Genomic DNA, 12,208 nt, shown 5'->3' with positions numbered 1-12,208 from the left:
GCCTTTTGAATTCCAAGTTTTCTGTGACGGATCTGCGATAGAGCTGGACATTCACAGAGAAAGCGGAAAATTGTTTCCTTATTCCCTTCTAGTACACAGTCGCGGCAATTGTTCTTGTAAGTATATTTATCGCATGTTCTCTTAATGAACAATGTCCCATTATGGTAGCTGCAAGTCTGAAAATATTTTTCCTGTACCTATTTAATAAGTCCCTAGTTCTTAACTTTTCATATTATGGCCATATATGCATAGTTATTGTGCATTTAGTTTTATATTTCCAACTGTTCTCAGCAAATTGTTCAAATTGTGTATTAAGCTCTCCCCTGATCTATCCTATCGTGCATGGAGCTGCATGGAACAGCTAGAAAGCTGGCTTTGCCAACTCGTCTGCTAACGAAAATGTTCCATGTGGCCGGGAACCCAGTTAGGTGGAGTTTGTCTTGCAGTGAGCTCAATGCCTTCTTGCCGTTGTGAACTACGCTGACAGTAGTCACGGGCGACGATAAGGCCAGGAGTGTCACCTGGCTATTGAAATCCAACTTTGGGAGAATTTAGTCAAAAGCGAAGCGAATGTATTTGGTCCCATACTCAAGAAAAATCCGTGATTTTGGCGTGTAGTGTTATTATGTGATTAGGTTACTCTATCAATCACCTTTGTTATTGTGGCAATGTTGTATCACACACAGAGGTTAGGCCTTTTTCACAATAGACTACGTCAGTTTGAATGTAAAACTTTAAACGCGTTTAATTCAAACCTCAATTTTTCAATTCGGTGAACACGATATCTCAGATTTTTTTTTTCAAATTTTGCACACATCTTTGGAATAATATTAATTAGTTAATGAACGAAGGATTTTCTGTTTATTTTTATTACAATTATATTTTTAGAACCAAAAATTTGAGTTTTGACGAAATGTTCTTGGTTTATTGATTTTGGTTGAACCCATAATGAGTTATGCTGTGCACGGCGAGCGCATTTATTTTTTTTAAACATCATTTTTTAAACGTCATGGTTGACTTGCTAACGGTTGAGTTTTTGGAATTTTGTGACACAAATTTCACAAAATACGGTAATATCTTTGATTGTCTAAATGTAATATATCTTTGATTATATTAATACACAAATTTTAAAATACGCTTATTTTCAGCCCTTAATAAACGTAAAAAGTTTCTTCTTTCATGCTAAGATCCGTGCATAGTTGAGTTTGTAAAAAACGTATATACAGTGATCCCCGCTTTCGTTCAAAAAGAAAAAAAATATTATCTCGTAGTATTTGAGAAAAAGCTTGGTCAGTACCTCGAGGCACTTAAGCGGGATTCATTTAAATGCTTTTCCCGTTTAATCGTCTCAAAAGTCTTGCATATTAAGAAGGTCACTTAAGCGGGGATTACTGTACCTAATATACTATTCATATGGTATATATCAGATATAATGGACTTTGTGTGTATACAATTTAGATGCGTTACAATGTTTGCGTGTAAGTTACTTAACTAGCATTTGTGTGTGTGTGTGTATGTGTCTGATAAAATCATAAAGCCAATGAAATGTAAAATTCTACGAATAATTTATAATAATTTTGCAAAGAGACTCAACGACTACAACTACAACTACTATGGAAGCTTATATGTGAACAAACTTGGTGTGGTCATGCGTGTTTAATTAATAATTAAGTGCTATGTGCTCGTATTATGGGCATTTATATGTACTTCAAACCAAACTACTCTACATATTCAAAACAAACAACCGCAAAAAAACAGCAACTTTCTTGAATATTGCGACTTGGTTGTACGCTCTCACCTGTCCTTCGCCAACTTCGCCTGGTCTCAACAACTGTAATTAGTACATGGTCAAAAACACAAATTAAAATAATAACAATCAAATGGGCACATTTATGTACATATATAAGTGTGTACTGTTTGCGTGTAAGTGTGCGCTACTGTTTTATAAGAACTGCTGAGAGACCTTATCTACCATAAATTGTAATAGACTGTGTTCTTTCATAACCATCAACACGTACAGATGCCGTTTGAAACCTACAGAGTACTCAATGCATTATCCATACCAGGAGATATCTAACATATATTATTATATATGAGGAGGGTATTTTCAAAAGCGATCTACACTTTTCATTTTTTTTTTTTTTTTTTAACTAAGTATGCAGTCTTGTGATTAATGTTAGGATTTTGAACTGAACGCGATAGTTGAATGGATATTTAGAGTCCAGAAATCCAGTGTTCTCCACTTGACTTAAATCTCAATCAGCAAGCGGTACCACTGAAGTAGGGTCTGCAGTTTACAATTATTACATTAAACTTTACTTATTTCACTATAGGCTATTCTGCGTTGGGTATGGTGGGCAGCATACAAACATTTTACATTTTATATTTTCACTCCACCACACCACTTAGAGATATAACGCTATTTTATCCTCTGAGGGGACATAGTTTTCTCCCAGCTGACTGGAGAAAGAAAAAAGAAGGAACCTAGTTATCACAAAGTATTATGATACTCAATTAAAAGTACTAGGAGCGGACCGCATACTAAAATACTTATATAAAAAGCTTGAAAGAGTGTTACAAGAAATGGCTGGTATTCAATCATTAAAGAGAAAAACAACTGGTTCGTATTTCAACCACTGTCAAATGGAAGGCCTATGAAAATTATAGATTTGAAGAAAGCTATTTCAAATTTACTCAAGAAAGGCGAACTGAACTGGTATAAAAAATTAATAATTAATAAACCAAACTGCAGCACTGAAAGACAGAATACTAAAATGGAATATATGGACAAATCAGGATTATAGTTAATATTTATTTTATTATTGTATTTTTTCAGAAGGTCTTTAAATATTTTCCTTATAACGTTTTCTCATTTTGTGAATAACAATTACATGTAAATACTGTTGGTGTAAATTTTTTATAATTCTCGGCTTAGCTAATGCGAAATTCGTACATATATGCGATATTTCATTGTTTGACGCGATTCGTTGCAGATCGATTGAAAATTGATTGTCCAGACATACATTTGTTTATTTATTTATATCAAAGAAGGTAAATATTCGCATAAATATATTAAACGCCTGCCACAAATCAATTTTTATATAGAAATGCCACAGGGTATCAAACTTACTATTGAGGAGGCATTTGGCGGTTAATAAGTTCGTGTCAATTGTCTCTACTAATCACCAATCGAAGTGTTCAACAAATACTGAAAACAGTTAACACTATACGATATGAAAAGAGAATTGCTAAACCTAGACTTTCGTAAAGGCACAAGTTGGCGCTAGTACAATTTACTGAAAAGTACATATTTCGTGACACCGTCATATTTAGTAACGATAAAAAGTTTAACTTATATGGAGCCACAGTTTTCAGTATTACTATCGTGATATGAGTCGCTAGCAACTTTCGTGGAGGATAGACTGAAGTTTGTTTTGTGCTCTACAAATTAAACTCTGAAAAATACATAGCGCTACTGGATAACGTGTTAGTGGAGTTTGGCAACAAATTTTGGAGGGAAACGTGGGCTTTACAACACGATAACGCACCAATTTATAGAGCTGCGTCTACTCAGGAATTTTTGGAAACTTAAAAAAATTATGTTTTGGAATGGCCGGTAGTAAGTCCGGACCTAAATCCCAGTGAAAATCTATGGCGCATTCTAACGAAGAAAGAATATACCTAAGGCACTCAGAACCAAACATTATTGGAACTGAAAGGCGTAATCCAAAAGGAATATGGAAATTTAAATGTGTCTTTATTGCAATATTTTATCATGGAAGTCACATTGATTACTAAAAGCATTTTAAAAATTTGCAAAAACACATATAGACTATTAAACTGACACAGAACTGAACTGAACTTATCCCATATACATACTTATTTCGCAAAGAATGAGTTTTGTTTTTTTTTTATACTCTCGCAACAAAAGTTGCTAAAGAGAGTATTACAGTTTTGTCCACATAACGGTTGTTTGTAAGTCCTAAAACTAAACGAGTTAGATATAGGGTTATATATACCAAAGTGATCAGGGTGACGAGTAAAGTTCAAATCCGGATGTCTGTCTGTCCGTCCGTCTGTCCGTCCGTGCAAGCTGTAACTTGAGTAAAAATTGAGATGTCTTAATGAAACTTTGAACACGTATTCCTTGGCACCATAAGAAGGTTAAGTTCGAAAATGGGCGGAATCGGACCACTGCCACGCCCACAAAATGGTGATAACCAAAAACACATAAAGAGCTATAACTAAGCCATAAATAAAGTTAAGAAAATAAAATTTGGAACATAGGATCGCATTAGAGAGGGGCACTTTTTAATGTAATTTTTTTGGAAAAGTGGGCGTGACCATGCCCCCAAATTGGTTTTTTGTATATATCTTGCAAACCAAGAAAGCTATATAAACCAAACTTTCTGCAGTCGTTTCTTTTAGCAGTTTCCTTATACAGTCCAAAAATGAAAGAAATCGGATAATAACCACGCCCACCTCCCATACAAAGGTTAGGTTGAAAATTACTAAAAGTGCCTTAACTCACTAACGAGAAACGTCAGAAACACAAAATTTTACATAAGAAATAGCACAAGGAAGCTGCACTGAGATTTTTTTACAAAATATAAAATGGGCGTGGCGTCGCCCACTTATGGGTCAAAAACCATATCTCAAGAACTACTCTACCGATTTCAATGAAACTCGGTATATAACACGTTCTTGACACCCTGATGACACAGGTGGAATATGGGCGAAATGGGCAACTATGGCTACTTCCTCAATTAAAATATCCAGTATGCCATGAAAAACAAAACAGTTTGCATTTCTTAAAATTAGCGAAAATCTGTTAGTTTGTCTACTGACTTATTTATTCACACCACTCAGACACCACAAATCTATGTCAACCTTAAACCTTTAACGATTAATAATTACTGTATAAAAAATTGTTGATTTATTGATTGGAACAACATGAGTACATCATTAGTACTTAGAATAGTTTATAGTTTAAAAAACTGTCGAAAGTAATTTCGATTTTGATCGATCGTTTAAAAATATAAATAAAATATCAATGTGATATCATTCAAAATTAAAATGATATTGACATTATTTTGTAAATGGAAGAGGGACTTTTTTTGATTTCTTAGTGGAAGGAAAAGTTTGCTTTAGTTGAAGCAAAAATATATTATCACTTTTATTTTCACTTCACAGTTTTTCACATAAAAACAAACACTTTTATTAGACGATTAGTAAAACTTAAACTAAAATCTCTGCTAACTTAAAGTAACAGCGCCTGAGTAGGTACAAGTCAATATAGCTGACATTTCTGTCTGACAACTCAGGCACGAATCAGCCAAACTAAAATTGTAATTACTGAAAAGGCTGTAATGATTTTCCCTTCTCAAAGAACAGCAGGGTTGATTAGTATTTCTTCAAGTGTTTGATAATGCTGAAGGATGCTGTAGATATGCAAATGCTTATACAATAGACTTGATATACGAGCATAACTCAGTTCTATATATATGCAGTTGTAGCGATAACGCAACACCTAAAAGTTTATCATTATTACTTGAACAGGCTTATGTCGTTGTCATCCGAAATTCTGATTAAATACACTTTATGAGAATTGTGTTCGATTATAGCCTTTTCGCACAGCAGTTAATTGATTAAAGCACTGATTTAGAACGATTTACCATAAACATAAAAATACTTTCCTACAGCTGTTATAGCAGCTGTTTGTTAATCGAGTGCAAAAACTGGTTACTCAATTATAAACTTACTTAATGTATTCAGTTAATTTAGCTGTGCGAAAAGACTATTATGGTTTGTATTAAATAAGGGTTGAATAATAATTGATTTCACTAATTTACTAATTTAAATATAATGTAAAGGAAAACGTAATACAATTAGACATAAACAAGTTTATATCGCTACAACCATACATAATTATAATATCAATTTCTATTTAGTAAAGTATTGTTTAGTAGCAATGTGTGCGGATGTCTGTTACTTACCCTATTGTCCGCAACTTCACCGGGTCGCAGTTTCTTCTAAAGAATCGATGGAAAGTGTAGTTTTGTGGTTTTCATATGCGAATTATTTCACATTACATGCGTTTGTGTTGGTGGTAGGTTCAAATAAAGTTTTGTATTTTAAGTGTGTCGAATGTGTGGTGGCAACGAGTTGTGATGGTGCAAACGTTTTGGAGGAGGTAGAGGTGAGTTGTGGTTTTTGTTTGATTTGAGTAAATAAGTAAAACCAAAATATGTTTTTAATCAATGTATTCGTAATGTATGGTATATGCAAATCATTAATAGCGTAAAACACATGTACTTAAACTAAATTAAATACGTATAAATACATTCAATGCAGCGTACACAGATGTAAGCGACCTATGTATGCGACAGTTAAACAGCAACATAAAATATGTCAACGTTCAGAATTCATATCAATATATCCGTTACTGTGTTTGAGTTTTTATGCTACAGTTGTTTAATTTAAATCTCGTTTAAAAAAATTAATTCTCTATTGTGCCCTTAGATACCACTTACGGGGTGTATTAAAAATAGATAAAGATGCTCACGAATCAATGGCGAAGCGCATGTATAGATTTCTAGACTGAAACCGAATACAATAATACGTACCTCATCATTTATTATGAGCGATGGACGACGTCCCATTTCAGGTGGCACTAACGATCCACGGCGGCTCGCTGGCTCTGGCGCAAGTGAAGGCCGTTTTTCACGCACAACTTCTATCTTGGGCGGATCTCCCGATGGAGGCGACTGTATTTTTGGCACCTTTGGTTTATCATCCTGTAAAATATAATTGTCGTTAGGCATAGTTAAGAAGAGCATATATAGTTTTGTACACCAAAACACATGCCACTAACTAAATATAGATTTATCATATTTCAATATTTTTTTTAGATATTTCTGTATAATTATAACATTTTGCCACAAAATATAAAGTAAGGTATAAGTTATATACGGAGGATGGGATCATGTGTAGAAAATCACGCAAGTGAGGAAAGTTTTTGATTGTCATTCACTTGGGAGTGGCCAGAAACGATTCTTCTCCACATGGTTCAAGCAGCTCACGACTTCCGGTTTTAGACCAAGTATCCTCTGGGTAGCCAACAGACATCCGTTTGAAGGCGAGCTAAAGTGAGAAGGCGAAGCCCGCTTATGCGGTTATGCGTAGGGCTTGGGACCCACGACATAAAAACGAAGTACCAATGAAAAATCTACGAAAGCCTCGGATGAGACACCCCCCTTTTGATGACGACCCCTGCAAACGTTTTAAGGATAATGATATAAGGGCATGCACCTGGAATGTCCGGACCCTTAATTGGGAAGATGCCTCTGCCCAGCTGGTTGATGTCCTCATACGACTCAAGGCTGACATCACCGCCCTCCAAGAAGTGCGATGGACGGGACAAGGACGGAAGAAGGTGGGTCCTTGTGACATATACTACAGCGGCCATATAAAGGAGCGCAAATTTGGTGTTGGATTTGTGGTGGGAGAGAGACTCCGTCGCAGAGTCCTGGCATTCACCCCGGTGGATGAACGTCTTGCCACAATCCTCATCAAAGCGAGGTTCTTCAACATATCGCTGATTTGCGCCCACGCCCCAACGGAAGAGAAGGACGATGTGACCAAAGATGCTTTCTATGAGCGCCTAGAACGTACCTATGAGCGCTGCCCCCGCCACGATGTAAAAGTCGTGCTAGGCGATTTTAACGCCAGAGTGGGTAAAGAAGGTGTCTTTGGCACAACAGTTGGAAAATTCAGCCTCCATGACGAAACATCACCAAACGGCCTGAGGCAGATCGACTTCGCTGGGGCCCGAAATATGGTCGTCTGTAGTACCAGATTCCAGCATAAGAAAATACATCAAGCTACTTAGCTGTCTCCTGATCGAAACACGCGTAACCAAATCGATCACGTTGTTATAGACGGAAGACATGTCTCCTGTGTTTTAGACGTGCGTACGCTCCGTGGACCAAATATAGACTCGGACCATTATCTGGTCGCAGCGAAGATACGCACCCGCCTCTATGCAGCAAAGAATGCCCGTCAACAACACCTGCTCTCTGAGAGCACTCATCAGCATCTCGGTATAAGGGAACTGTGGAACGGCATCTCAAACTCACTGCGTACCGCTGCAGCCGAAACAATTGGTTTTCGGCAACGACAAAAAACAAGCTGGTACGATGAGGAGTGCCGTCTCGCAGCGGAGAGAAAACAGACTGCCTACCTCGCAACATTGCAAACGACCACAACACGTGCGGGATGGGATAGATACCGAGAGCTGAAGAGGGAAGCGAGACGCATTTGCAGACAAAAAAAGAAAGAGGCCGAAATGCGTGAGTACGAAGAGCTTGAGAAGCTGGCAGACAGAGGGAATGCACGAAAATTTTATGAAAAAATGAAGCGACTTAACGAAGGTTTCAAGACCGGAGCATCCTCATGTAGAGACCAAGGTGGTAATCTGGTAACCGATGTTCAGGGCATACTGGGATTATGGAGGGAACACTTCTCCGACCTGCTGAATGGCAGTGAGAGTACAACACCAGGAGATGGCGAACCCGATCCCCCAATCGAGACGATGGAACAGATGTTCCATTACCCGACCATGAAGAAATTCGAATAGCAATTACCCGCTTGAAGAACAACAAAGCAGCGGGGGCCGATAGATTACCGGCAGAACTATTCAAATACGGCGGCGAAGAACTGATAAGGTGCATGCATCAGCTTCTTTGCAGAATATGGTCGGAAGAAAGCATGCCTGACGATTGGAATCTCAGTGTGCTCTGCCCAATCCATAAAAAGGGAGATCCCACAATCTGCGCCAATTACCGTGGGATCAGCCTCCTAAATATCGCATACAAAGTTCTATCGAGCGTATTGTGTGAAAGACTAAAGCCCACCGTCAACAAACTGATTGGACCTTATCAGTGTGGCTTTAGACCTGGAAAATCGACAACTGACCAGATATTCACCATGCGCCAAATCTTGGAGAAGACCCGTGAAAATAGGATCGACACGCACCACCGTTTTGTCGATTTTAAAGCTGCTTTCGACAGCACGAAAAGGAGTTGCCTTTACGCCGCGATGTCTGAATTTGGTATCCCCGCAAAACTAATACGGCTGTGTAAATTGACGTTGAGCAACACCAAAAGCTCCGTCATGATTGGGAAGGACCTCTCCGAGCCGTTCGATACCAAACGAGGTTTCAGACAAGGTGACTCACTATCGTGCGACTTCTTTAACCTGATGCTGGAAAAAATTATAAGAGCTGCAGAGCTAAACCGAGAAGGTACAATCTTCTACAAGAGTGTACAGCTCCTGGCGTACGCCGATGATATTGATATCATCGGAAGCAACAACCGCGCCGTTTGTTCTGCTTTTTCCCGCATGGATAAGGAGGCGAAGCGAGTGGGTCTGGAGGTGAATGAGGACAAGACGAAATATCTCCTGTCATCAAACAAACAGTCGGCGCATTCGCGTCTTGGCTCCCACGTCACTGTTGACAGTCATAACTTCGAGGTCGTAGATAATTTCGTATACCTGAGAACCAGCATCAACAACACGAACAATGTCAGCCTCGAAATCCAGCGCAGAATAACTCTTGCCAACAGGTGCTACTTTGGACTGAGTAGGCAATTGAACAGTAAAGTCCTCTCTCGACGAACCAAAATCAAGCTCTACAAGTCGCTTATCATTCCCGTCCTGCTTTACGGTGCAGAAGCTTGGACGATGTCAACATCAGATGAGACGACTGTAGGAGTTTTCGAGAGGAAAATTTTGCGTAAGATTTATGGTCCTCAGAACATTGGCAACGGCGAATACCGCAGACGATGGAACGATGAGCTGTACGAGTTATACGACGACATTGACATAGTTCAGCGAATAAAAAGACAGCGGCTACGCTGGCTAGGTCATGTTGTCCGAATGGACGAAAACACTCCAGCCCTGAAAGTGTTCGATGCAGTACCCGCCGGAGGAAGCCGAGGAAGGGGAAGACCTCCACTCCGTTGGAGGAACCAGGTGGAGAGCGACCTGGTTACACTTGGGATCTCCAACTGGCGCCGAACTGCGAAGGAGAGAGAGAGGTGGCGCACTATCGTCGATTCGGCTATAACCGGCTAAACGGTTGCAACGCCAATCACATACATACATACATAAGTTATATACACTTCATGATAGTTTACGACGTAATTAATCGGACGAGATTGAGAGAAATTGCAGTTTTTTAGAAAATTGCGCTTTCCTTAGCCAAACTTTTAGGAGTTATCAACAGGATAGCCTTGTTATTGCTTCCACATGTAAAATGTTTTACAAGTGTAGTCTTGTTCGACAGCTTATGGAGATTTTGTGGATAATGTCATATGTTCAATATTTTCTCTTTTCCTGCGTTCATTAACTATATTTAACCATGTATTAACGAAATATGTTTGGTTTATTGATTTTTGTTGAACCAATAATAAATTATGCTGTCTACCGTAAGCGAATATTTTTTTGAGACGCTGAGAGAGTTCTGTTACCAAAGGTTTTCGAGTTTTCGGAATTTTTAATTAAAAATTGTTTAAATGCAATATATAATTGTAACGGGTGATTAAAGAAGAGGTACTTTTTTCAATAGAACTTTTTTGACAGATCAAAAACTAAAAAATAAATGCCAAATAATGTTCCTTCGTATGATAGTAAACATTCCTCATTAAAATTAAATTTTCTGTCCTTTTCCTTGTTTAAGTAGGGAATTTCGAAAGGGATCATTAAAAAACTTGTAAAAATACGCTTGTTTTCAGTCGTTGAAACTCACCTAACCCCTTAAGTGGTTTATGAGATATACATATACAAACAACCTACTTTCCTAAAAATAACTTAATTAAAATATTTCAATTGTTTACGTATTTTGTGTTGCTATTTGTTTTTCTTTTGTTATTTTATAATACTAGTTCTTGAAAGAATCGGCATTGGCATCGGCTGAACTCCACCTAAACGACTGGACCGATTTGAATTAAATTTTCTGTATATCTTCAGCTGTAATCTAAAATGGTTTGTAGTCACCATTCAGTACAATTTAAATAACACATTTAATTAATGTTATATTTATTATTTTTTTGTAGTTACCGCCATTGTTACTGTATAGAAACCGCCTAAAGGTACATATGTACATACATATATAAAATCGTTTTTGTTTGGGAAATGTTTTATAATTGTCGCTACTGTCGGTGTACCAAATCTTCATTCCAATTATATATTAATTCCTGTTTGTCCCAATAAAAATAAAATATGAATTACTTTATTTAATATCATAATATCTTGAAATATCATAAAGGACAACGTCTGTCGGGTGCGCTAGTACAATATAAAATTAAAAATTCTTTCTAACATGCCCAATTTCTTGTTAATATACATTTTTAGCAATATAAATATATGTAAATCTGATAATCCAGGCATAATCAATACTGTTTACATTTAAATGCTGCTGAACGCCTGCTGTTCATTTATTACAAATGGCATGTCAAATATTTAACGAAAAACAAAATTCTTTACTAATTGTGCACGCTTATAAAAGCGTTTTTTAAAAGAAAAACTATGCTGAAAACATAATTGGCGTGCAGTTACAGATCAAGTGCACAAATGGCAACTGTGATAAACTCGCATATATAACAGCCAAGTATGTCACGCACTGCATTCGTAGGTGAAAATTTTAAAAATCTTAGATAGAGATAATAAAAATTATTGTGACATTTGATACGAACCGTTGCTGGTGTTATTTTTATAGTGGCCATTTTATCAGAATGCTAGCTGTATTTGTTTGTTAAAATTTAAAAATTTTGAATATTTTTATCACAATATAGTCTCCAATATGCGTTGTCCTGTTTTTCAATTTATATATGTTGTTGTGTATTTACTATGAAATACTTTCACTTCACACTAACACGCTGCATTGCCACTGTTCACTACGACATCGATACTATATGAATGATATACGGCTTATTAATAAATATTTTTGAATGTCATATGCGGTCCATTATCACAGAAAGACAAATCCATGCTAATTTTGAAAACATCTGATGTGCCCGGCAACGTAATGAAAACTGTCGCGTAGGGCCAATAACGACGGCTCTGGCGACAAAATTTCTTAATAATATTTGAGAAAAATGCGCCTGCGCCTACGGCTGCTCAGCAACAATTTAAGCGTATGTTAAAA

The 12,208-nt window shown here is 37.2% G+C and overlaps 1 protein-coding gene across 33 annotated transcripts in view; it reads right to left on the bottom strand.

Annotated features, from left to right (window-relative positions):
• Positions 1–12,208, bottom strand: part of LOC105218270 (twitchin) — a 107,133-nt gene that overhangs the window by 45,734 nt on the left and 49,191 nt on the right. For 21 of the 33 annotated variants that reach the window (XM_029044104.2, XM_029044117.2, XM_029044102.2 and 18 more), the window contains 3 exons: positions 6,627–6,797; positions 5,997–6,032; positions 1,799–1,831 (listed from right to left, as the gene is read on the bottom strand). In XM_029044104.2, coding sequence (XP_028899937.2) covers positions 1,799–1,831; positions 5,997–6,032; positions 6,627–6,797 — 240 coding nt within the window. Of the gene's footprint in view, positions 1–1,798; positions 1,832–5,996; positions 6,033–6,626; positions 6,798–11,756; positions 12,054–12,208 lie in introns of those variants that run through there. The other 12 variants (XM_011193725.3, XM_054235679.1, XM_011193733.3 and 9 more) reach the window with 4 other exon arrangements.

This window comes from Zeugodacus cucurbitae, chromosome X (genome assembly GCF_028554725.1).
Source record: "Zeugodacus cucurbitae isolate PBARC_wt_2022May chromosome X, idZeuCucr1.2, whole genome shotgun sequence".
Taxonomy (NCBI): domain Eukaryota; kingdom Metazoa; phylum Arthropoda; class Insecta; order Diptera; family Tephritidae; genus Zeugodacus; species Zeugodacus cucurbitae.
Note: the sequence above shows the minus strand (reverse complement) of the source record. Positions and strands in the feature narration are given on the sequence as shown.